The following is a 27,692-nucleotide window of genomic DNA, read 5'->3' on the forward strand; positions in this document are numbered from 1 at the left end:
ACAAGTATTATCTTTCTAGAACCCACTATAGTCCATCTACTCTTAGTCCTTTGGACCTTTTGTAGCCATGATAATAGATCTTCTGGTCTTTTGGATAAAGAGGAAATGGCCTTTAATTCTGGCCTACTTCCTCTCTGAGATGACTTCCCTCTTCCATGCAGAAAGCTGTCTATCAAGTCAGATGCCATAAGAAGTATTGCCTGAAGACAAATGTCCCACAGATACAACACTGAATAATACTCATGATATGTACCTATTTATTCTATATATATTTTTTAAAAAGTTCTTCCACTATATCTTTTGCTATTATCCTTTGTAATTTTCCAGAAGTGAAGAAATGTATCATTTTAACTGAGTAAATTAAAAAAAAAAACCTCTGACTTTTGCCCTTTAAAAAGTCTATATGAGAAAACCAGGAACTGAGATGGGTGTAGTGTAGGTAGAGTGGTATCATAAGGGTTCTTTTCATTTTCTGAAAACTAGAGCACTGAATCGCACATGTACACATAAGTCAATGTTATGGAGTAGATAATCTGTGCATACAATATAAGAATGGAAATGCACCAAAACTTTTTAAAATTAAGTCCTAATGGGGTTGGGGGAGCACTTTAATGATTTCACCGTGCACTGCAAAATAGCCTTCTCTCTTATTGGCCAGAACTGATCTGTCTAATCATTGCATCCTGATTCCAGAGTCCAACTTATGAATTCCTAAAATCTGAGACTGAAATTGCTCTGACACTATATTCTGGGACTGTAGATAGTGGTTACTGAAGTAAAGGTTTCCATGTGCTGCTGCAAACGCTTATAGCTACTTTAATATAAAATACAACTGGCAGGAAATATATAAGTCAACTAACTCTCAGATGTAGGGGAATTCCTGCTCACTGACATTATCTTCCTGTCCTTCCCTCCACCCTGCTGTTGACAGCAGTGCTTCCCTTCTTCCCGGAGAGGTCCACCCACAGGAACCCAATTCTAGATGCGCCCCACAGCTGGAGCAAGAATGATGTCAGGGAGAGAGAGAGCAATAACATGATGGATCAGGGAGGCAGATGCTGGATGAAAAGATAAAAAAAGGGGATGGTGTTAGATCTGTTTTCAAGGAGTCCTTTATAGCAGCTTAAGGGTGTAGAATCTATGCTGCTAAAAGTAGATGGAAAAAGAATCTAATAGCTAATATTACTTTAAACTTTTCTAAATTGCTTATCCTTGGAGATTTCAACTTACATGTTGCTCTATGTTTTGCACCTTTGGTTACTGGTTTTCATGAGACCATGAAATCCATGGGGAGGTCAGTTGATCAATGTCTCCACTCATCTGGGAGGACCAGATCCTCCCAATGATATGATGAGACCACCATCTGATTAAATTTAGGTTGCACATTTTTTCATTAACCGCCAAGGATAACATAGTTCACCAGAAAGTGGGCTGTCTTGCTTCAGTGTCTCCTGATATCTTAGGTGAGATTAACTAAAAGTTAGAGGATAAGAATTTAGGAAAACTGTGGTCACACTGTGCGATCAGAAAGTTATTAGAACTTTAGTTATGGTTGCTGAATGGGGAACTCATTTTACCCCTGCCATTAAATGATCCCTATGGTATATTCAGGAACTGCATGTGTTGAAGAGGGATAAACATAAATTAGAAAGATTATAGCGTAAACATCCTACTAGCTATCTAGTAATAAGGCTCTTTGGATGGACAAAACCAGGATATATGAAAGAGCTACTGTCTCTAGAAAAGCTGGAAAAAATAATCATCTATCTCAGTGTTTCCCACCTTCTCCTGAAGGCATACCTAATCAGTTTGGTTTTCACGATATCCATAATGAATATGCATGAAATAGATTTACATATACTGGGTCCCCAATGCATGTAAATCTATCTCATGCATATTCATTGTCACAATCCTAAAAACTTGACAACATAGGTGTGCCCCCAAGAGAGGGTTGGGAAACACTGATCTACCTAGATTAATAAACTCTGCTCTTGCATACTATGGCATACTCTTACTGACGCTTACTCTCCCACATGCTCAATGACATAAACCGAAATATTAAAAAATATATTTTACATACATTAGTGGTTGGAGGGATCCAGGCAGGGCCCCTGGAGAATGGGTAGGCTTCCAGTTAATGCTTCTGGAGGTCTTCCTTCATTGGGAAAGGACAGGCTGCAAGGCCTGCAGCAGCTGAGATTGAGGAGGCCATCAGCAGAAGAGAGCAGTAGAGGCCATTGAAGCAGTAGTAGGAGTTGTGTTAGGTGCCTCCTGCTTAGAGAGGCACTATAAATGAAAGAAGAGAGAGCTGGCTATTTCCTACTATTGCGGCTGAAGGTAGTGAGGGTGGGGTCTATGGAAGCAGGCCTGGGGAGCTCCTGCCACTGTGGAGAAAATGAAACCAGATGTAGAATCAAACGGGGAGGCTGCAACCAGAGCTTGGTGTTGGTCGCAGTGACTTTCCAGGCATGGAGTCGCTGCGATCAACACCAGCAACATGACTGGCCTGACTGGCCCTCTCGACAACCCCTTGGTTCCGGGACTATGGAGCACTTTGTCAGAAGGGGGGTAGCAGCAAAAAGGCAGGCAGCTCATGCAGGTAGCAATCCTCCCCCCTTCTCAGGAGCCTGCTTGGGCAGAATTCAACTTCGTACCTCGAGCATTGCTGGCAGAAGAATAAGACTGAGGCACATCTTGCCCTTTACCAGTCCAAACTTAGAGATTATAAGCAAGGCATGGATCTTGTTAATGCTCTTGGTTATCTTCTCGGATAGCTGCTGCAGTTTCACAGCCACGCAAACTATTCAGATTAGTTCACACTCTGGAAACGCCACCATCTAACATCTCTTTGGAGTCTCCACTGTCTTTATGTAATAATTTTACCATATTTTTCACCAGAAAGATTGTCCAAATAGTCGATTTCTTTTCTAACTCTGTGACACTTTCAGTACCAAGGCCCTCGTCTGTAGGTGCAACATGGAATTCTTTTTCCCTTGGTTCATTTGTGGAGGTTACAGCAATCTTGCAGCACATGAAAACATTTTTGTTCATTTAATTCATGTTCTAAAGCCTGGATTAAATTGTTGCATGCAGAAGTAGGTCCATTTCTTACTAAGATTGTTATTGTATTCTACCCTCCGCATTTAAGGTGGCAGTTGTCCGTCTACTATTGAAGATAGCAAATCTAGATGTATGAGAACCCTCAAATTATTGTCCGATTTCCTCTTTGCCTCTTCTCTCAAAAGTAATTACGAAGGTGGTTCATACTCAGCTCGTGGAATATCTGGATGATAACCTTCTTCTTGATAGTTCCTAATTTGGGTTCTGCCGTTTTCATAGTACTGAGTCACTATTGCTCTCCAGCTTTGATGTGATTTGTCGGGGGTTTGACAGTGGTAAAAAATTATCTTATCTTGCTGGATATATCAGCAGCCTTTGACTCGCTCAACCATGAGCTGCTGCTCAATCAGTTGGAAGCACTGGGAATTTCATCTACAGTCCTCTCTTGGTTTGCCTCATTCTTATCTCACTGCCAGTACCGAGCTGCAATCGTGAATTCAACATCTGCCTTACACCCGCTGGCTATAGGTGTCCCCCAGGGGCCTTCCCTTTCCCCCTACTCTTTTCAATATCTATCTTGCTCCCCTTGTGTGGTCCTTTCAGAGATGGATGTATCATTCAGGTTATATGCAGATGATATACAACTTTTTTTTCCCCCCATCTCTTCTTTCTCTGAAGCTTTGAAAAAACTGTCTATATATCTAACAAAGATTAAGGAGTGGTTGCAGAATAACAGGTTAGCCCTCAACGTTAGAAAAACTATTAGAACGTTAGAAATTGTGCTTCTGGCATGTAAGCTGCCAGAGGAGTTCCCTTTCCATCTCTCTTTTGAAGGACACAATATCCCACGCCAACTAAGAGAACGCAATTTGGGAGTTATCATGAACTCTTCCCTGTCTATGCAGTCTCATGTTGACAAGCTTGTATGGCCATCTTAGTACAAACTTTGGCTGCTGCGCCCCCCTAAAGTCTCTTCTTAGTCCTAATGACTTTTGTACTATTATACAATCCTTTGTCTGGTCATCATTGGACTATTGCAATGTCTTGTTCTTAGGCCTCCCCAGTTCTCACCTACGGGTACTTCAGCTCATACAGAACTCGGCAGCTCGCCTTATTAATTTAGTGTATGACCATATTTTTCCAGTACTGACTACCCTGCACTGGCTTCCCATCAGTTGGCGGGTAAATTTTAAAATGCTGTTGTGGGTTTTTAAGGCCTTGCATGGTCATGCCCTTCCATGCGTGGCTGCAGCACTTCGGAAGTACCAACCAACCTGTTGTCTCTGATCCTCCTCACAACATTTACTGGAGATTCCACCTCTGAGTGAGGTTCAATTAACTGAGTCTAGGAATCGTATCTTCAGCACAGCAGCCCTTAGTTTATGGAACACGGTTCCTGAGGAACTAAGAACCAAGAGTGATATGCTCTGCTTCAGGAAGGGTCTTAAAACTCTTTTTTTTTTTTTTTATTTTGGCCTTCCCTAAAGCTTTGTTCTAGTTTATGGCCTTTATATTGATTAACTGGGTTCCTTATTATCTGCATAATGCAGGATGTAGTTAGAGTATAAGCAAGCAAGTAGTTTTATGTTGTCAGTGAAATGTGTTTTGACACTATGTATGTTGTTTTGTAATCCACTAAGAATGGTGGATCGGTGAAATATAAATTATTGAACTAAATAAGTAAGTTGTAAATTTTTAACTTTCATCTGAGCCAGCTCCTCAGAAGAGGGAGCATCGATGTTTGCAGGAGGCAGACGACTAACCTAGAAATGCAACAGCATTTTTACTTGGGAACTACAGCTGAAGCTCGAAAAAGCTTCATGCCGTTCGCGAGATGCCAGTTGGCCACCCCTGCTATATCATATTTCAAAGAAAATTTTAAAACTTAAAAAGCAGTTTTTCAACTATGAATTCTCAAGAGAGAGATATGAGTGCTCATCTAAATATATTCCTCAGAAAAAATCACTTTCCTACATCAAGAACTAAGTAGGAATACAGAGTTGATGGATGTTTTGGTTATCTCTTAGCTTAATAATGATTTCAAGTTATTCGTTCAGTTCCCTCAGTCAGGATTCACTAGGATTGCCAGAGAGTTTAGGAAGGTAAGCAAAATTCTTATGAGTATTTGAATCACCTTTAGTCCCGTAGATCAATGCTCAACCTGGCTGGGCCTGAGTATTATTGTAAATGGGATACTTACCAAAAGCTGCTGTTATTCACCCAGTTCTCATGAAAAGTAATCTTGATTTAACTGATTACAGTAATTATAGGCCAATCTCAAATATACCCTGTCTTGGTAAGTTAGTTAAAAAGTTGTCTCTATTCAGCTATTGAAGGTATGGTCAATTCCGGTCCTCCAAAGCCACAGGCCTGGTTTTCAGGATATCCATAATGAATATGCATGAGATATATTTGTGCATAAAAGAGGCAATGCATGGAAATATATCTCATGCATATTCAGTATGGACATCCTGAAAACCAGATCTATTTTCAACTCTTGAGAACCAGAGTTGGCCATCTCTGAGCTACTGGAATATCTTGATAGCATTAATTTTTGAGACCATGGAATTGAAACAGCCAAGGATGCACTTTCAGATGGTTTGCACCTAGAGTTGAACCAAGGGAATGATGCCTTGCTGGTGCTGCTTGATCTAACATCAGGCATTGATACAGTTGACTATGTTATCCTGTTGCAATGTCTAGCTGAATTGAAAATCAGATGAATAGTGCTATAATGGTTCTCTTTAATTCTGGAGGATAGATCTCAAGCTGTTATGCTTGGGGATTTTCCTTCTGATTATCACCTTCTGATCTGTGGAGATCCATAGGGCTCTATCACCTTACCCACCAACTTTTTAAAATATATTCGAAGCAAGAAATCTGTGAGGGAGTCTGTTGGACTGTTAGATGACCAAGGAGTTAAAGGGGCTCTTAGGGAAGATAAGGCCATTGCAGAAAGACTAAATGCATTCTTTGCGTCTGTGTTTACTAATGAGGATGTTGGGGAGATACTGATTCCGGAGATGGTTTTCATGGGTGTTGAGTCAGATAAACTGAGTCAAATCACTTTGAACCTAGAAGATATAGTAAGCCAGATTGACAAACTAAAAAGTAGCAAATTGCCTGGACCAGGGTTCTGAAGGAAATAAAAACTGAAATTTCAGATCTATTAGTTAAAATTTGTAACTTATCATTGTACCTGAAGACTGGAGAGTGGCCAATGTAACCCCAATATTTAAAAAGGGCTCCAGGGGTGATCCGGGAAACTATAGACCAGTAAGCCTAACTTCAGTGCCGGGAAAAATAGTGGAAACTATTCTAAAGACTAAAATCACAGTGCATATAGAAAGACATGGTTTAATGGAACACAGTCAGCATGGATTTACCCAAGGGAAGCCTTGCCTCACAAATCTGCTTCATTCTTTTGAAGGGGTTAATAAACATGTGGATAAAGGTGAACCAGTAGATGTAGTGTATTTATATTTTCAGAAGGCGTTTAACAAAGTCCCTCATGAGAGGCTTCTAAGAAAACTAAAAATTTAAGGTTAAAAGACAGGAAACAGAGAGTAGGATTAAATGGTCAATTGTCTCAGTGGAAAAGGGTAAATAGTGGAGTGCCTCAGGGATCTATACTTGGACCAATGCTTTTCAATATATTTATAAATAATCTGGAAAGGAATACGACAATTTGCAGATGATACAAAATTATTCAGAATAGTTAAATCACAAGTGGATTGTGATAAATTGCAGGAGGACCTTGCGAGACTGGAAGATTGGGCATCCAAATGGCAGATGAAATTTAATGTGGACAAGTGCAAGGTGATGCATATAGGGAAAAATAACCCTTGCTGTAGTTACACAATGTTAGGTTCCATATTAGGAGCTACCACCCAAGAAAGAGATCTAGATGTCATAGTGGATAACACATTGAAATCATTGGCTCATTATGCTGCGGCGGTCAAAAAAAGCAAACAATGTTAGGAATTATTAGGAAGGGAATGGTGAATAAAACGGAAAATGTCATAATGCCTCTGATCGCTCCATGGAGCAGCAGAAATGCCCCAAAGGAGGTGAGATCACTTTGTTTTTTGGTTAAAACCAAAAGTGGTAATTTTCACATCAAAGATGAAAGACGGGGGGGGGGGGGGGGGGGGGAGGGGAATTATCAGAGTTTATCAGTTTCATAACCTTCTCTCATTAATCCAGTCAGTGACTGGTTTCTATTACATACATACACTTACATTTTCTTCGCAAATATAAACCTGTGCCAGATACAAAAAAAAAACAAAACCCAATACAAAATATTACAGATTAGTCCCATCCCCCGCTCTCACTGGAGATAGACCAATTCTGTAATACAAAATTTTAAAAACAAACAGCTATTCCAAATAAATCCACAAAGCCACATCCCACACCTGCCTATCTAAATAGCGCATACAACATACTAAACTATCAAAACCCCAGCAAACCTAACCCTCCTCATTCCAAAAACAGAGAATGCATAGCCCTATCACATCCCAGCTAACAGTCCCCGCTCCTCCGGGCCAACCCTGAGGGAGCTGATCTCTGTTTAAAGTCTGCCGCAGATGACATCGTAAAGGAGATAAAAGCCACCAGCAAGGCGCAGGTCTGGGACGTCGGGCAGGGGGAGGGGCCAGATGTAAAATATATCACCCCGCCTGCAGGCACAGCAGACGGGATAGCCGTTAATTATAAACTCAGACTAGCCTGCTGATCTCTTCCTCTGTCCTCAGGGGTTCCTGTATCTCTCTGCTCATTGCTCTTGGTTAGTTCCCTCCGAACACAGCCGTGAAAACAAAAAAATGCACGGACATTTTACCTGTGCTCAGGTGCCTCATGTTTTCATCCAGGCAGAGGTCAAAGACTTTCACCTCTGCAACATTCTGTGCTCGTTCTACCAGCATCTTCACCAGGTGACAACCCAAAAAACCACAGCCCCCCGTCACCAGGTACACCTGTTGCTCTTTGGTCACCATCTTAACTGGAATGAAAAACAGAGTGTTTGTGTCAGGTCACCAAATACATCATTTACTGCCCCCCCGTGCAGGCCCGCAGTTACGGTGAAAACTTTGCTAAAGGTAATCCAAACAGCCCGGCCTAGCATTAAAGTGTGTAACCATTATGCCAGCACCCCAGAATGGTGTTAATAAGCAGCAGGTGCTGCAGGAAACACTATCCTTCTTAACTAGGACATGCTCCATTTCCTCAGCACCCCAACATGGTATTGGAGGCGCTGTGCTACTGGAGGGTCCTTCATAACCAGGGTGCACTCCACCTCCCCAGCATGGTGCCATGGGGTGCCAGAGCTCAAAATGGCCTGGAACAAAATGAAGCTCCAGGCAGCTACCCAAAACAGATTTAGACGGCACGAGGCATTCCAGGAGCAAGAGGAGGCAGTCAGTGCTGCCCCACGGAGAAGCAGGAGAAAGCAATGGCCATCCTGCTTCTCCATAGGGCACCAGCCTGCCCTGCAAGACAGCAGAAAGTCATAGCAGGAGTACACAGTACTGAACGAGTAAGGAAGTGCTGACCACATGCGGAGGGGGAGGGGGGAAGAGTTAGGAAAAAACCAAAAAAAAACCATGAGACACTGGTCTGCTCCAAACAGCAGGAGAGAAGCAGCAGGGGCAGGCATTGCACTGGCCCCATATATCCCAGAGAAAGAGGATGCCGACATGGAGAGAGCAGTCCCTCTCCAATCCATGAAACAGCTCGAGCCATCAGAGCGCCAGCGGCCTCACGTGCCCCAAGGCGACTTAGGAGGAGACGTCAGCAATGCGAAGGCCTAGCCTGGAAGATAAAGGTTACTCGACCACGTCTCTGATTTGGGGGGCAATTTCTCCAAATGCCAAGCCTCATTCTGACTACTCAACATCTACATGAAAAAGAGAACAGCCTCAAGCCGTGCATGGCTCTATTCCTCTGAGGCAGCAAGAAGAGGCTGTTTGTGCAGGCATAGGAGATCTTCTTCATGCCATTTCACCCCATATTAACCAAACAGGGCTACAAATCCATCCATGCGATGAGGCAAAACCAGGACTGTGTCAGCTTGTTCAGTCGACGTGGAGTGAGATGGCGGATCTGCTAACCGTTCCGGAGAGGGCAGCGGCCACCTCCTGAACGACAGACAGAAGAAAACGGAGCAGGAGGGCACTTAAGCAGCTTCTGATTTTGGAGGGAAGTAGGATGATTACAGCCCCTGGTGGCTGCTTCTCCACATCCACATGATTATAGCCTCTGTCACTGCTGGAAGGGATGGGAGATCCTCCTCCGCAGCATCCCCACTGCTTCTGCCACGGTCTGAGGGGTGTGCAATGAGCAAGGACGATACAAAGAGGGAGGGCACGAATGCAAGGCAAGAAAGGGAGAGGAGAGAAGTGGGCGAGAGGAAAGACAGCACCAAGAAGGTGAAAGAGAAAAGTCATTACAAGAAGTAACAGACAGGTAGGGAAGAGGCAGCAAGAGAACAGAGCCAGGAGGTGGGAGTGGAGGGGGAAAAAAAAAAAAAGTACAGAATTTGGAGGGAGAAAGCGTGGAGGAGGAAAAGAGAAAAGAGAAGAGAAAGTAAAGAGAAAGCGGAGAGCTCACAGGAGGAAGATCATCACAGAACTTATTCGAAAAGGAGGGAAAACTAAAATATTTTGTAAAAAAGAAGAGCTACCCAGTGGACAAAGAAGGATTCTTGTTTACAACCTGGTATCAGAATTAAGTTATGTGATCAATTGAATTAAAGGGTCCTCTGAAATTTTGGCAACTAAAATAGATCGAGAACTGGCCCCAGATTGGTCATTTGGCAAGTTGGCTTACCATAAACTGTGTTTTCCATAGATAGAAGGATTAATTAGCCATAACATGTGGGTGATGTCATCCAGCAGCACCAAATGGATCTCTCTCTCCTAGCTAGTAGAGTTTTTGCTCTACTGAGCATGTGTGGGAATTCTCGCTTGGGCATTGCCTCATGAGCCGCCTCAGTCACCTGCATGGTGAGACCGCACCTTGAGTACTATGTTCAATTCTGGTTGCCACACCTCAAAAAAGATTTAGATGCATTGGAGAAGGTACAGAGAAGGGCAAACAAAATGATAAAGGATGGAACAGCTCCCCTATGGGGAAAGGCTAAAGAGGTTAGGGCTGTTCAGGTTAGAGAAAAGGGGGGGGGGGGGGGGATATGATGGAGGCCTACAAATCATTAAGAGGACTAGAATGGATAAATGTGAATTGGCTGTTTACTCTTTCAGATAATAGAAGGACTAGGGGACACTCCATGAAGTTAGCAAATAACCCATTTAAAACAAAGCTGAGAAAATTCTTTTTCACTCAATTCACAATTAAGCTCTAGAATTCGTTGCCAAAGGATGTGGTTAAGGCAATTAGCTTAGCTAGGTTTAAAAAAGGTTTGGACAAGTTCTTGAAGGAGAAATTCATAAACTGCTATTAGTCAAACTGACTTAAGAAATATCCATTGTTTATTACTGAAATTAGTAGCATGGGATCTATTTAATGTTTGGGTACTTGCCAAATACTTGTATTCTGGATTGGCCACTGTTCGAAACAAGATGCTGAGCTTGATGTACCCTCAGTCTGAACCAATATAGCAACTTATGTTCTTATCCAGAAACTTCTTGTAACATCGCTGCATAGGCTACTGGTTGTCAACCAAGCCACGCAGCATTTTCCAATGAAGTTGATGAGGAGCATTTGTATCAAATGCCTTGTAGATGATTTGAAGCAGATGGAGGAAACATGCCTCATAATTCAATATTGTGTACATCGCACCATCTGGTTGCTTCAAAGTTGTTACAATCATATAAACATTAAACTATGCAGAGTAGATGAACAGACATTAGTGTTTTAAGCATGGAGCTTTGAAATACATAAATTATCCAGTTACGTGAGATCCGTGCCCGACAGAGTATATGAGTATATTTTAAGGAGCCAACACTATCACAATTGATGGATGGGGCTATGCACTAAACTAAACCCCAGGGATTTCTATACTCAATTTTTGAGTGCTAGTTCCCTTACCACATTTGTATTTGAGGGAGATGGAGATCAGGGTAGAGATCTCGGTCTTCTTGGGGGGGGGGGGGGGGGGGGGGGGAATGGGAGTGGGGAAAAAAGACCAAAATTGGCTGTGCTCCATGTTTCATACTGAAGGTGGCCCTGTCCACATGGGCTAGGTTGTGTGATATCTTGTGCTTCAGAACACAGCTTATGCTCAGCTGGTAGTTCCCTGCTGCAGTATCCTGATTCCTGAAAAAACTCTTCAATAATTAGCACACTTTGCTTGGGATGCTCCAGTATCCTCAGCCTCAGCACTATCCCTCGCTGTGCAACAATTCTCTCCCCTTTCCCCTGTCAATTTTCTCACTCCAAAATCCCATGAGGGGCAGGGGGATAACTTATAACTGGTTGTTCATGGTGGCCTTACACCCATTACAGTTTATGTGCAATAATGTCCAAATCGTTCTTGGGTCAAGCTGCGAGTCTGTTAGCGTGACTCGAGTTTATCTGGCTCTGAGAGTCCGGTCCCCGCCTGAGTATGTGTGAAAGCCAGCCGCCCCTGGCCACCTCTCTTAAATCTTTGCTTGTCCACACTGCGACTACCCCAGCAGGAAAACAAGTTCAAGGCCCTTGCAGGTCTTCAACCCTGCATAGGGTGTGCTGCCAACCTCCCATGCGGCAGCTTTACACAGTCACAATCACCAAAGGTGCTTAACTGTTGTGGTTATTTCTCCCGGCCTAGCAACCCTGCAGTGTCACCCCCCCCTCACTTCAGTTAAGGAAAAATGATGCTTGATAACTTCAGCTAACTAGTTGCTGCCATTCCTTCTGCTAGGTCTTCATGCCTCCTACCTCCTTTGCAGCTCTACTTAGGATGGTCGCTCCGGCTCCTCTGCTTCTGAGCTTCCTTCCTCCTGGCTGCTTCTTTGTGGTCGCTCTAAAGGGGAGAACCACACTACCTTCCTGAATTTATCTACTCACTGCACTCAGATGGGAGGGACCTTGGCCCACCCAACTCCCAATTCCTGCCCACATTGGGTTTTACAGTTCTCCTGACTCTTTGCTTTGTTCTGGGGGTTTTCTTTCTTCGTCAGATACTTCTAGCATTTCCTCTGCCACCCTTGGGGTCTGCTCTGTGACATCTCCATCACAGTTGACTTTCCCACTCAGAGCTGTAGAGAGGATGGACTTCTCCTTGTGGGAGGAAATAACTTTTTCACTGGCATGCCAATTAGAAAAAAGTTAAGGAGATTCCAACTTGTGCCTAGACCAAGTAGCAAGACTGCCACAACCATCGGCCTGGGGCTATAGAGGGAATACACGTCCTGTAACACAGAACAGGGTCACCCATTCCAGTTCTAGGGGTTCCTGACTTCACCCTACTCCTCGTATCCAGCAGGGATTAGAATAAAATGGAGAGACGGGGTGTTTGTTATACTAGTGAAAAGTGACTTGTATTGCTCAAGCTGTCTGGTCTATAATAGCTATAAATTTTAAAACTGAACAAAAATGAAAACAATAAATATTGTTTCCTTTTGTTAAATGTGTGTGTGTGTGTGTGTGTGTGTGTGTGTGTGTGTGTGAACCTGAGAAACAGGGCTTTGCAGACAGAACATATTGTCTTTGCACAGTGCAGTTTCCACTGATCAGGGCACCACCTGTTGGCCACAGACAAACACAAAAGTGTGACTGAAGATAGAGAGATTAGATACTCTTGTCAAAGGACTTTGGGGCTTTCTGCTTTGACAGCCTCTGGGAACTTTTATGGTGATGGTGCTGTAAGCGTGCAAGTTTAGATGGTGCCAGAAATGGTGCAAACTTTGGCAATGCCAAGAAGGGCACAAGGTTTTGAGCTGCACAAGTTTCAATAGCGCCCTCTTGCATGGATCGCTCTGAGAGAGGCATATGCTTCAATAGCATCTTGCGAGGTGCATGCTCTGACATTGCTGTAAGAGGAGTATGGAAGAACGGTGCTGTGAAGGATGCCTGCAAGAATGGTACCACGATAGGCATTTGCACTGATGGTGCTATGAGAGGCACATGCAGGAACAGCACCGGGATAGATGCTTTCATCGGCACCATAATGCGTCAACAGTACCAGGAATGGCACTTGCATCAATGTCACCACGGACAGCGCTTGCGTTGACAGCACCATAAGTGGTCATGTGGTGTTTTAATGGTGCTTCTATGAAGGATCTGTAATCCCCGACGGGGCAAGAACAGGAGGAAAGGTGCATGTCTCGAAAGCATCACGCCTCCTTCAAGAGCGCCCAGGACAGCCGTATGTGATGGAGCTCCGTTCAATGGTGCCTAGTTAACAGGGCTGGAAAGTCAAGGGCTCCTGCACGAGGGATGTCCCAAAGCACCAGAAGGTGTGATTTGCTCGCACAGCCCCACTCAACCCTGAGGCCATGGCAGATCCGGAATCTGGCACCATAGGAAGGGGGGGGGGTGTGAATGAACGTGGAATTCTACTCAACGCAGTAATAGGGAAGCCAGAGGTACCAGAAGATGAATCCCGGCTGCTGCAGGCATCTGTCCTCTAATAACAGCTCTTCTTCCTTCATTTCTTCCATTTATGTGTTTATTTATTTATTTTTGAGGCAGCGCTAGTCCTGCAGAGGAGCTGTCGAGGCAGCTAAGAAAAAAACCGTAAATAATTCGGAGTCAGAAAAAAATCTATGGATTTCTTTGCTATCCTGAGGAGAATATATATATATTTTTTTTTATTAGCATTGAAAAGTGATGTTTGGGGAATGCTGAGGCAGTGAGGCATCTTCAAAACTAAATTTATCAAGATTTTTTAGAGGAAAAAAAAGAGAGAGAGCTGGAAGTACACGTGCTTGGACTAAAAAATAAGACTGAGGGGGCTCAAGAGGTAATACCCGAGTGGGAATTCCCACACATGCTCAACTAGTTAGCAGAGAGAGGTCCATTCGGAGCCGCCAGATGAATGTCACTCACATGTCATGCCTTACTTATCAATGGAAAATCTATGTTATTACATTCTCAGTTTAAGAACATTTCTCCAGAAAGTAATTGTCTAATCAAGTCTGTAATATTGGCATGGAATTAAACTAGGATTAAAATTAAGGAAAATCCTGAAATCTCCCCCTTTCTCCCAATATTGGGAAATCCATATTTTACAGCCAGCATAAGTGATCTAACATTTAGGAATTGGTACAGTAAGGGAGCAATAGCAATTTCTGAGATCACGGATAAGAAAACAAAACTGGCAAGCTTCGAACTCCTTAAAGACAAACTTGCCTGATGAATAAGGATGCTTTTAGATATTTTCAGCACAGACACTATGTCAGGGGTGGCCAACTCCAGTCCTCGAGAGCCACAAACAAGCCAGGTTTTCAGGATATTCACAGTGAATATGCATGAGACAGAGTTGCAGACAACGGAGGCAGTGCATGCAAATCTATCTCATGCACATTCATTGTGGATATCCTAAAATCCCTGTTTGTGGCTCTCGCAGGATTGGAGTTGGCCACCTCTGCACTATGTCATCTGCTGAGACAAGATAAAGCAGTTAAGATCTGGGGATTCATTCCATTCAAACAAGAAGTCTCTCTCTGTCTCATATAAATATATATTACTATTCTATAAAAATGCTCCAGGTGAGCATCACTGTGCGTCTGTACGTGTAGCAATGCTCCTCCAGAGCTACCGGGAGTGGGGCTATTGCGTGGACTTCACTAGCGTGGGGATTGGCACCATCAATGCAAATTGGGCGGGTGGGGTTTTCCCAGGCCCCACCACCAGCAGGAAACAGCCAAGGTGAGGGGAAGAGTGGGGGCACAATTGGCTATGGGGCCAGCTTTAGAAGGCTACTGGGGGTTTCCCAGGCCCCTATCAATGGAAAGAAGCAGCCTCAGGAGGGAGGGAAGGGAAGGGAAGGGAAAGGAGGCAGGAGAAGAAGAGAGTGTTGTGTTGGAAATGAAGAAGAGAAGGGAGGGGTGAGACAGTAAGGAGTGCCAGAGTGTGGCAGGATGGAATGGGAAGGGAGAGGAAGGACTGAGTAAATGGAGAGGTGAGGAGAGGAGGGAGAAGACAGAAGGGCAAGGGGGAGGGAGAAGGGGAAAGAGTGCAGGCAAACACATATTTATCCCCTCCTTCCCTATTACCCCCTCACCCCCAACATACCACCATACATACCCACATCCCACGCACCCCACTATGCACACACACCCCCAAAGACGCCTGCCACACACACGCACTCACATCCCAAACCACCACCGTCCCTGCCATACACACTCACACCCTCTCCTCACAACCACTTATCCTCCCCATATACACCCCCCCCCCCCCCCAACACACCTGCCACACACATACCCAGGGATGAGAAGAAAGTGGAGGGTAAGAAGTAAAATAAAAACTGCCTCCAGCCATACACATCCCCAACACTCACCCCTCATCCCCCCAACATAATACACTTACACTACTAAACCCCCCCTCCCATGCACACGAGGAAGAGAAGGGAACGAATACATGCACCCTCCACTCCCTCTCCACTCTGACTCACACCCTCCACACACACTACCCCGCCTAAACTATCAGCTCCCCCTACTCACACACACATACCCTCTCCTCCACCCCCACACACAAGGGTGAGGAGAGGGGGAAAGAGTGTCTTCACCCATACACACCCCTCTGCTATACAAATACCCCCCTCCCCCTCCTCCTCCTCCACAGACACTCACACACATGGGAGAGGGGAAGGAGGCATCTACAAACTGGAGAGGGAGAGGGGGACTACACGCACATATGCATATCCCCCCCCCCAAATACATTCCACCTCTTCCACCACTTCCCCATTCCTCCCCCAAACACTTACATCCCACCTACACCACCGGCTCCCCTCTCTTCCCCACCCCCCCAACATATCCCACCTGCAGCACCAGCTTCCCCTTCTCACACACAGGGGTGAGGAAAGGGGAAAAGAGTGGAGCATGAGAAGCAGAAAAAAGTGCCTTCAGCCGTACCTACCCAGCTACCCTGGCACTCCCCCCTCCCCCCCAGGCTTCCTTCCTCTCTTTAACAGCTGGCATGATGAGCACTGCCAGCCACCCTGAGCAGGGGACGGGGGCCACTTTTTTTTTTTACATGCCATCCCGGCAGAAAATTCACACCTGCCAACTTTAGCTAGAACCGTCATCATAAGGGAACGAGATTTGGCCCTTAAACTCATGAAGCCACAATGGTGCATTTATTAACATGGATATGGATATTGAGATCTGGGGCTCTATATGGATTCTGAAATCTGGCTTGAGGTTTCTAAGCTAGACTTGGAGCAATAACACTATTGAGCTTTTGGGGGATCTGGTGCCGAATTCTCCATTTTGGTACACTCTCACTGGTTCTGCTTGAAAACTGGAAGCTTTTGACAAGAGGCCGAGTTCCTAGAGAGCCAAATAACCTGGACCTGCTCGATACTCGCACAAAGGAGAGCTGCTTAAACCCCCTTGCCTCACTCTCTGCTGCTCTTCTGAATACGGGTCTCCGGCTGCACACCCCACTGGAATGGGAATCTAGATATTTTAAAACAAAGGGGGCGACCTTCAAACAACGCGCCTACTTTTACCCACATATAGGTCAAGAAATTTGCAAAAAGCCCTTTTACCCGGCCTTTGGAAATTGCTCTCTTAAGCTCTAAAACTAGAAACAAATTTGGAGTAAAGCAGACCAGGTTTCAATGTGCTGTTTCAAAAACAAACGAGATGTTTATTCATCTTTTGCACAGATGTAGATATCCTCCCCCCCCCCCCCCCCCCCCCCCTCATCTGGAGATCCTCAGCACTGAGGAACCTGCGGAAAAATTGGATCACAGAAACACATTGTCACCATATGTGGATGTGTGAGGCAATTTTTAGAATAAAACTGAAAGAGAACTAGCATCCTTGTCTGGGATGGATTTAAACTGCAGAATTGTGTCTTTTAGGCTGATGGGTAATGGTGCTGCTCGCCGAATTGTAAGCAGCTATCAATCTCCATATGCATGCTGCTTGGCTGGCAATAGCCTTTTCCAGAAAGGTCAGTATTTGGAGACGGGTGATGGCTGAAGTGGCAAATGCTGAACAACTAAACATACCCTTAAAGGTCAAGCTGATGTATATAATAAAATATGGGACCTCTTCAGGGACTATTTACTCTAATCTCTGAATTTATGTTGCTTTTATGTTCATTTAGCCAATGTCTTTGCTTGCACTGCCTCTGCTATCATTAATATCTCAATTTTGTGCGATATCTCCTCCCTTTTTTTTTTGTGTGCCAGAAATTAAACAGATAAACAAGAACTGCTGTAAGTCTCTTGTTTTCTTCATGTTATTCCATTTCAGCTTAAACCAGGGTGGACAACTTTTTTACCCAGCCGGGGCCGAGCTATTGCTCTGCAAAAAAGTTTAAGGGCGACCACTAACTTGTGGGCTGTGAGGTCTAAGGCAGCCGCAAACAAATGCATGCAGCACACACTGTGCACGGAGAGGCTTAAGAAGCGAAAGGTATTAGTTATAAAAATGACGGCTATTTCAGCCTTTTGTTGTATGCAGGCTAACTTATTTCCATTCCAAGTGCAATCACATTCCTCCTGTGCTCCTTTCTCTCTGTTTCTATGTCTTTTCTGTATCGCCATCTTTTAAAGAGCTTTTGTTTTCCTTCCTCACTGCTTTTTCAACTCAGAGCCACGAACACAAGTTAAAACATTTCACACATGTAACCCATGGCACAAGGTAGGACCCAGGAAACCGTGAAGCCCGACATTTCAAGCTCTTTGCCGACAGTGGCTCATGGAATAGTCTGAGCTCGCTCTACAGCAGGGGGTGGGCAATTCCGGCCCTCAAGGGCTGCAGTCAGGCTTTCAGGATATCCCTAACGGATGTGCACGAGAGAGATTTGCACGCGCTCTGCCTCGGTTGTAGGCAAATCTATTTCATGCATATTCGTTAGGGATATCCTGAAAACGGACTGGGTTGCAGCCCCTCGAGGACCGGAATTGCCCACCCCTGCGGAGTCGGGAGGAGAATGGTCCATGTTTCAGCAGCTGGGTGAGTCAGCATCTGCTGTGTCATATCTGTTCAGAAAGGAGTTGAGAGCCGGAGAAACTACTGGACACGTAGCGGGGGGGAGGAAATATCAGGCTCCTGGTGAAGTATTTGCTTCTGGGAGTAATATGAATCCTCCCATCTGGGAGAGATGTCCAGTCAAGAGGAATCATGGAAATGTAAAATAATAACGGGGATCCTCTTAGCCCAGGGGTGGGCAAACTATGGCCCACAGGCCACAACTGGCCCATTACCACCTTTTAAAGAGCCCTCTTATCATCAGCTCCATTGGCTCTGGCCCACCGAGCCTGGGTTGGCAGGGCTGGGAGAAAGCCACAGCCCGGTGAGAGAGAGAGGAAGCCGCCACTCACAGCTCCGGCGGGGTTCTGCAGGAGCCGTCTTGACGGTATGGGTAGGCAAGAAGTAGCAGCCCTGGGCACGCGTGATGGCTGGATCTACAGCAGCTGGAACACAGCGGGAATCTCTATCCCGTGTAGACACTGAAAGAGGAAGCACACGCTGAAGTGCTGTGTGCCGGGGAAAAAAAACAACTCACATTGCTGCTGTAGACTGCAAAGTTTAGAGCATTAATTAACCATGTGAGTTTTATGCACCAGGAGCTCCAAGAGGGCCTCTCATCCCGAGCGGCGACAACCGCTTCCTCCCCACCCTACCCCCAACTGGAGCTCCGAGGGAACCCCGATGTAGTCCTGCCTAAAAAAAAAAAGTCATTTGTCCACCCTGTCCTATCCAGTGACAGATTTAGGTTTTTGCTGCCCCTTAGTCACTGCTGGAGCTGTGATACAAGGGTGAAAGGGGAGGGAGGGTAAGGCTTGAGAACAGGGCACTGTAGGTCTAACGTACACTCCCCACAGTTTTCCGCAGCAGCTCAGAGGCAGATTCTGTAGCAAGAATTAGAAAATTCTGAAGCACACTGGCAAACATATCCGTCTTTTACATTACATTACATTGTGTCCGTACAATATATGTCATTTTTATTACTGAATGAGGAAAAGGGATCTCAAATAACACAGGGAAGAGGTATCGGGAACAGAGTGGAGAGGAGAGCACATTTGGGAGAGGAGAACGAGGAATGAGGTGAGAAGGTAGGAGGGGCAGGAATGGGAAAGATCAAGGAAAGAGGGGGGAAATATCCACAAATTTGTGGAGGAGGGAAGGTCCTGGATTGAGGAAGAATCTTGAATCAGAGGATCTAGGAAGGAATGGAGCTTCCACAACCTGGTGGAGAGAATCACAGATGAAGAGAGAGAGGATCCAAATTATGGTACTGGTGTTTTGATCCTGCGCCTCCTTGAATCCTCACCCCTCATCTAATCTCTCACCCAGTCTAGTATACACACACACATACATATATATATAAAATGCATTATTCTCATAACTGAGCACGAATAATAAATATTAATTGTCCTAGGGTTTACTGTCATGCTGCATTGAAGTGTGAGTATAATGCGTGAAGTGGCTAGTGTACTGGATCCTATCAGGGAGGAAATGTGCAAGATCTGGGTCTTTGTGTTCATATCCTCACTACACTCACCTCTCTCTCCCACACACACACATACAGATCCCCTGACCCCTAATTATCCCCCTCTCAGTCCCTCCTAATCCTTCCAGAACGATCCACTTTTGTTCCCCCAGCCTCTCCTAACCCCCCCCTCCCCGCATCATTTTCCGCAGTATCTCTCTCTCAGGTTCCCCTCTGCCTCCACAATAATCTCCCTCTCATTCCCTCCTCCCCATCCCTTGACCACCACTCTCACTCACATGGTCTCCCTCTCACCCCCAGTTCCTGTCGCCATCACTGCGGCTCATACCATCCCAGCAGGAAAGGGGCAATGGCAGCAACAGGAGGCGAGGGACTGGAGTGGAGAGCAGAGCGGTTTTTCCTCGCTATGCAATATTCCCTCGAGCCTTGCCTCTCCTCTTCTGCTCTCTGCAAGCTGCCTGGGAGGGGGAAGGGAAGATCCGGGTTAGGGTGCAGAGCAGTTTGCCTTGCTCTACTCTGTTCCCTTCAGGTCTCGCCCCTCTCCTCCTCCTCCAGTTATCTCTGCGTAGTGCTGTATGAACATACAGCCATACAACAAAATGGCGCGGGCCAGTCCGGAGACGGGCGCAATTTCAAATGCACTATGGTGCCGGAAACAGGCCCGGCTGGAGCCATGGCAAAAGGGACTGCGGAAAGGCAGGAAGCAGGCTGGAATCCCTCCATTCCCTTTTCCTGACCAGGACCCTGAGGACAAGAGCCAATCCCTGGATCACGGCTTCAGGCAGGCCCTGGACCCAGCTGCAGATATTCGTCTTTTTTTTCCAAGCTATTTTCTAATTTCTTTTTTAACATGAACCCTGCAGGGGGGTGGTGGGAGGGAAAGGACTGCAGGTCTGGGATGGGGTGGGAATCAATTTGGAGGCCTGCAGGGAGAAACGGCAGGGAAATTAAGAGTTCAGGGGGGAATCAGTGGTCCATTGGGGGAGGGGGTTATAAAAGGTGGGCAAGGAGGGGAAACCGTCAAAAGCAGAAATCCTGTCTCTATCTGTTCCTGCCTCTGAGCAGGCCCTCTGTAGGCTGTGTCAGCAGCAGGAAGCCTCTTTCTGGCATGATTCATAGGACTGAGCAGATCCAGCATGGCAGGTACATATCGGGTACAGCCAGTTGAGAAAGTTGCCTCCCAACCTTCCCTGTGGCTCAGCCCCTCATCAGGCCACCATGCCGGATCTACTTAACCGTGCTCCAGAGCCCCGCCGTCACCCTGGATCCGCCTCAGCAGCTGCGGTAAAGGCTACTGTCTGGTAGAACAGGGAACCAGTCAGCCTCGTCCCTGTACAGGGCTGTCATCAGTTCCAATCATTTCTGGCCCTGCACGTGGCAGGCTCTTCTCTTTGTTTTGGTGCCAGTACACTGCTTCGCTCCCATCTACATGGTCTTGCTGTGGGAGGTCAGCCCCCTTCTTTTACCAGGCCTGTATACTACAGGTGCTGTCCTCAGGGCTGCTTTTACCTACAGGCAAAATGGGCAGCTGCCCCGGGTCCTGTTCAGGAGGCAGACCACGGCATGAGCACGCAGAGCTCTGCCTCTACAATCTATTGACCCGAAAAACAGATCGGAAGCCGATCCAAGATGGCTATGTAGCAACCATCACGTCCGTCATATTTACTGATTGGAGGATGATATTCTCACCTGATCCAACTCTCTGGTCAGCCAACTAAAGAAACTGATAAAATCTGTCTGATAAATACTACCTCTGGTAAAACCATCCTGCCTCAGATCTTGGGCTCCAGAAACGGCACCATCCTCTGTTTTAGCAGCGATTCCGTTAACTTATTCACCACAGAGGTCAGACTAACCGACCTATAGTTCACAGCCTCCCTCTTTACTTCCACTTTTGCGAAGAGAAGCCACATCTGCCTGTCTCCAGGTCTGTTCCCAACTCTAAAGAAGCATTAAAAAGGTCATCCAGCGGAGCTGCTAGAACTTCTCTAAATCCCCTTAAAAACCTCAGATGTATCCTCTCCAGTCCCACTGCTCTATCTACTTTAAGTTTAGTTAGCTCCCCCCAAAACCACCTTTCTGAAAATAATTTTGAGCTTCACCTCACTTCCCATCTTATTTGTGTCCATTTTCTGTGGTCATGGTCCTGGCCCTTCCTCAGTGAACACCGACCATAAAATATTTGTTAAGCAGTTCCTCGTCAGCCTCTACATATTCCTCCCCTTCACCTCTGAGTCTCACAATGCCGCTTACACTGCCTCCTATCACAAACATATCTAAAAAATAGTCTTGTCCCTCTGTTCTACCGTATTTGCTTTTTTCTTCCATTTGCATCTTCACTCTCCTCCTTTCCTAGATTCTCTTACTTTTTCCTGATATTGTCACGTCTGTCTCTTTCTGCGATCTCTTATAGTTTATAAATGCTAGCTTTTTTTTTTTCTTACTTTTTCAGCTACTGCTTTAGAAGAATCATAGTTTTCCTCTTACCTTTATTTACCTTTCTAACAAAAAGGTTAGGTTAGGTTACAATATCTCCTTTTAGTTTTGCCCATTGCTCTTCTACTTCCCCTAGGTTTCCCCATCCAGCTAATGACTCCTTGAGGTACTCTCTCACTTTTTAGCAAAGTTAGTCTTCCTGAAGTCTAGAAAAACTTGTTTTAGAATGAACCATCACTGCCTGGGTTCTAATGCTGAACACATTCATCCAATGATCACTGGATCCCAGATGATGATGATCCACTACATTTACATTAAAATGTATTACTCGCTTAATGTCAATGGTCTAAGCGATGTACATAAAAACATTCAAACCCAAAATGCTGGACAACAGAATATAAAAGAAAACATAATTATAGAATCACTTGAATTCAGCCAGTGCTCGAAAAGATAAACTCGTACTGATATAACAATCACTGTTCTTATAGATAGGATTGCCTGTAGAGGAACATTTTCAGAAGTCCTCCGAATGTCTTTAAATGATCACACAAACTAATTCCATTGAGGAGGAGCTCCACAGTGCAGAGGCCGCCACTGAAAAGGCACATTCCCGGGCCATGGAAAGGCGAGCGCATCTCACGGAGGGGACATCAAGCAAGCCTATCTGTGATGATCCCGGCAAACAAGACGGCTGATGTAGTTTGAGAAGGGCAGTAGACCATGGCCCTGAGCCAGCACTGATCAACTACATCATCAGAAACAACTGTCCCCATTGATATTTATCAGGTCCAGTATTGCTCCCTCCCAAGTGGATTCTGCTGCCAGTTGACAGAACCGCTCTCCCTAAAAAGAATGCAGGATCTCCCTGCTTTCAGAAGACACTGCAGCTGGGATGCCTCAAACAACAACATCTGGCAGATTGAAATCCCCTTGCAATAGCACCTTCCCTTTCATAGCAACTTTGTGAATGTCCTCCATTAAATCTCCACATAAAATCACATGGGGACAGACTTAAAGATGTAAACATGTATACCCTCGAGGAAAGACAAGCTAGGGGAGATATCATAGAAACATTTAAATCTTACAAGGTATCAATTAACAGATCTAGTGGAAAGGAGGGTGTGGAGTGAGGGGTCATGGTTGAGGGTGAAAGGAGGCTAGATTCAGGCATACTCTAAGGAAATATTTCTTACAGAGAGGGTGGTGGATGAATGGAAGGAACAGTCTCCCACTGGAAGTGGTGGAGGCAAGGAAAATATCTGAAGAGACCAAGCACAAGGGGTCTTCAAGGAAGTAGTAGGGACTGTAAAGCTAAATAATTGGTGTGGAGATTGGCAGACTAGATAAAGGGGTAGATTTTCAAAGGGGTACGCGTGTAAGATACACGCGTACCCTCCGAAAACCTACCCCAAACCCCCCCCTGCGCGCGCCGAGCCTATTTTGCATAGGCTCGGTGGCGCGCGCAAGCCCCGGGATGCGCGTAAGTCCCGGGGCTTTGCAAAGGGGGCGTGTCGGGTGGGCGGCGAGAATTTCAGGGCGGGGCAGGAGGCGTGTCGGGGGCGTGACGCCGGCCCGGGGGCGTGGTCAAGGCCTCCGGACCAGCCCCTGGGTCGGGTGATGGTACGCCAGCAGCCTGCTGGTGCGTGCAGATTTACGCCTGCCTCTGGCAGGCGTAAATCTGCCAACAAAGATAGGGGGGGGTTTAGATAGGGCCAGGGGGGTGGGTTAGGTAGGGGAAGGGAGAGGAAGGTGAGGGGCAGCCTTGGAGGGAACAGGCAGCGCGTGCCAGGTTCGGCGCGCACAGGTTGCACAAATGTGCACCCCCTTGCGCGCGCCGAACCCGGATTTTATAAGATACGCGCGTATCTTATAAAATCCAGCGTACTTTTGTTCGCGCCTGGTGCGCGAACAAAAGTACACATGCGCATAAATTTATAAAATCTACCCCAAACTGTATGATCTTTTTCTGTCAGCATGTTTCACTGTTTCTATATTTTCATGTATATATATATTCCAGCATCATCTGGGGTTTTTCCATTTAAAATCATTTGTGGAACCATCATTCATGGTTTATGAATTTGTCTGTGATATCCGACAAGAATTACAATGGACATTTAAGCAGCGATTTTTTTAATTGGTTAAACTCTTATTCAAAATGGCTTTGATTACTGGATGTTTTTCCTGCCTGTAATGATTATAAATCCCTGCCTGCCTAACTGGCAGTGTTGCAGTACATTATGAACTGGCTTTTTCATCCAATTGTTAACAGTTCAAAATATAAGTAACACAGCTATTAAACTGCCTGACAATGAAAGGTAAAGTGATATTTAAGGTTCTCTTCAGAGGGGTACTTGTTTTCTTTTTTAAGAATACTTTTGCATGTTTTGTCTTTGCTGCCAATTTATCATTTCAAACATATACACATACACAAAGCAGGCCTGGATTTGTCAACAGACACACTAGGCCGAGCAGTGAAAATCTGAGGGTAGCATGCCGGCTGAAGGATTTGCTGCCTTGGAGCTATGCCTAATCTCACACTCAGAAGAGAACAGCCCTCTGCTTTCCGATCCAGCCCCTTCTCTCCCAGGCAATGTGCAGGGAACAGGAGGGCAATCTGAAGCAGACATATTTTAGCAAAGGGGAATCATTTGGGAGAGCTTAGGAAGGGATTGAGTTGGGTATTAATTGGAGGGGGGGTGAGGATGGAGGATGCGGGTTGAGAGGGGATCAGCTGGGGGGGGGGCGTATGTGATAGAGATATGAAGAGGGGCAGAGCTTATGTGAGAGAAGCAACTGGTGCTGTGTGTGTATATGCCAGATTGGGCAGGAGAAGAGAGGGGATGGAAGGAGAAGGAGGACTGGAACATAGTTGGGACACCTGCGTCCCCTACTTCCTTCCCTCCATCAACTGCAATTCATATCCTCACACCATTGATCTCAGATTCTATATCCTCTAGATCCTGGAACCTACCCAATTCCTCCAGCTCCCTCCCTTCTCCCCCATCCCAGATTTCAGATCTGCACACCCTCCCCCCCCCCCCCCCCCCCCCCATCTCCCATCCTCCCCATTCTTGGTCCTCTGTCCCTCTCCTCCCATCTCCAGTCCATTTTCCTTCTGAAATTCCTCCCCTCATCCCCAGTCCTCTCACCTTCTCACTCCATTTCTGTTTATCCTCCCTCCGTCCCTAGTCCCTCTCTCTCTCGTCACCTCCTTCCTGTTCTGATACCTCACATCCTTTTCCTCACTCAGAAAAAGAAAATAGATTATACAGACACAAGTAAGGTTGCGAAATTACTTTATTTTTATAATGTAAATGAAAAGATGGAGACGTTTATCAATGCACTTTAGAACTGTAACCTTTTTAGCACAGAATCTGACCCTGAGTTACTGCTGGAAACTGTGGGGCTGTATCTAGAACCTTACAAGTCTGACCTTACAAGTTGGGGAGGGTGGTGACAGCACCAACAATGTCTATGAATGGCAAAAATCCTAAATCAGTCACATTCACATACACACATCCATACACACAACAAAAGTAAAAAGGAAGTAAAGAGGGCAGAAATGCTGTTTTAACTACAGAAATTGACTTTTTGAGTACTAACCATCATCTATGCAAGTAAAACGTATCCAACGTAGCTTTGGGGGCATTCCCATAGTGGGATTAATTCAGGAGAATCACTTGGATAGTTTTAAATAACCAGAGCTACCTGTACTTTATTGAAATGGGGAAGTACCTGGAGGGAGAACTAAAAGACTGGGAGAAAATGAGAGAGGAGGAACAACAATGGGCCAAACTAAAAGAAGCAATTACCAAGACAACTAATCTACATGTTAGAAAAGTAAATAAAAGCAAGAGAAATAAGAAACCGGTCTGGCTCTCAAAGGAGGTGGCTGATAAAATAAAAGCAAAAAGAACAGCGTTCAAGAAATATAAAGGATCCCAAAAAGAGGAACACAAGAATATCCGGTGAAACTGAGGGAGACAAAGAAAGTAATGAAGAAAGCAAAAAGTCAGACGGAAGAAAGGATTGCCAAAGAAGTAAAGCGAGGTGACAAAACATTTTTCAGATAAAGGAGAAAGGTCTGAAGCAGTAAAGTGAAAGTGAAAGGTGAAAACGATCAACGTGAGGAGAGAGACAAAGATTTGGCACAAATATTAAACAAATACTTCAGTGTTCACTAAAGAAGACCCTGGAGAAGGACTGTCGTTAATTAACAAGAAAATGGAGGGGGGGGGGTGGAGTAGATGAAACTCCGTTTATAGAAGAGAATGTATGGGAAAAGCAAGGAAAACTGAAAGTGGACCAAACCATGGGGCCTGATGAGGTCCATCCCAGGATACTGAGGGAGCTCAGAGATGTGCTGGTGGGTCCACTGCATGACCTGCTCAATCGATCCCTAGAAATGGGAGTGGTGCCGAGTAATTGGAGAAGAGCGGTGGTGGTCCCGCTTCACAAGAGTGGGAGCAGAGAGGAGGCTGGTTAGCCTCACCTCGGTGGTGGGAAAATTAATGGAGACGCTGCTGAAGGAAAGAATAGTGAACTATCTACAGTCAGAAGATTTGCTGCACCAGAGACAGCATGGATTCACCAGGGGAAGGTCCTGTCAGACAAATCTGATTGACTTTTTTGATTGGGTGACTAAGGAATTGGATTGAGGAAAGCACTACTTGGATTTCAGCAAAGCTTTTGATACAGTCCCATATAGGAGGCTTATGAATAAAATGAGAAGCTTAGGAGTGAGCGCCAAGGTGGTGGCCTGGATTATAAACTGGTTGATGGACAGAAGACAATGTGTGATGGTAAATGGAACTTACTCTGAAGAGAAAGTGGTGTTGAGCGGAGTGCCGCAAGTATCAGTTTTGGGACCAGTCCTGTTCAACATCTTTATGAGTGACATGGCAGAAGGAATAGAAGGTAAAGTTTGTCTTTTTGCGGATGTTACTAAGATCTGCAACAGAGTGGACACACCAGAAGGAGTAGAGAATGAGACGTGATTTAAAGAAGCTTGAACGGTGGTCTAAGATATGACAGCTGGGATTCACTGCCAAGAAGTGCAGAGTCATTCATCTGGAGTGCGGTAATCCAAGAGAGCTGTATGTCTTGGGGAGAGAAGGGCTACTGGGGTGATAGTGTCTATCAATCTGAAGACAGCGAAGCAATGTGACAAGGCGATAGCTAAAGCCAGAACAATGCTGGGTTGTATAGAGAGAGGAATAACCAGTAAGAAAAAGGAAGTGATAGTCCCCTTATACAGGTTCATGGTGAGGCCTCACTTGGAGTATTGTGTTTAGTTCAGGAGACCGTATCTCAAAAGGGACATAGACAGGATGGAGGTGGTCCTCAGAAGGGCGATAAAAATGGTGGGGGGTTCTCCATCAAATTACTTGAAGGACCTAAATATGTATACCCTGGAGGAAAGGAGGTGCAGGGGAGATATGATACAGACCTTCAGATACCTAAAAGGTTTTAATGTTGCACAATCAATAAACCTTTTCCATTGGAAAGAAATCAGTAGAACTAGGGGTCATGGAATGAAACTCCAGGGAGGACGACTCAGAACCAATGTCAGGAAAAGTTTCTTCACAGAGAGGGTGGTAGATACCTGAATGCCCCTTCCG

At 45.4% G+C, this 27,692-nt stretch overlaps 1 protein-coding gene across 5 annotated transcripts in view; it reads right to left on the reverse strand.

Annotated features, from left to right (window-relative positions):
• HSD3B7 (hydroxy-delta-5-steroid dehydrogenase, 3 beta- and steroid delta-isomerase 7) overlaps nt 1-27,692 on the reverse strand; it is a 138,907-nt gene that overhangs the window by 50,383 nt on the left and 60,832 nt on the right. For 4 of the 5 annotated variants that reach the window (XM_029606900.1, XM_029606897.1, XM_029606899.1 and 1 more), the window contains one exon: nt 7,901-8,062. In XM_029606900.1, the coding sequence (XP_029462760.1) occupies nt 7,901-8,057 (157 nt within the window). In that variant the 5' untranslated portion in view covers nt 8,058-8,062. The remainder of the gene's footprint in view (nt 1-7,900; nt 8,063-27,692) is intronic. The other variant, XM_029606902.1, reaches the window with a different exon arrangement.

The sequence above is a fragment of the Rhinatrema bivittatum genome, chromosome 6 (genome assembly GCF_901001135.1).
Source record: "Rhinatrema bivittatum chromosome 6, aRhiBiv1.1, whole genome shotgun sequence".
Classification (NCBI taxonomy): domain Eukaryota; kingdom Metazoa; phylum Chordata; class Amphibia; order Gymnophiona; family Rhinatrematidae; genus Rhinatrema; species Rhinatrema bivittatum.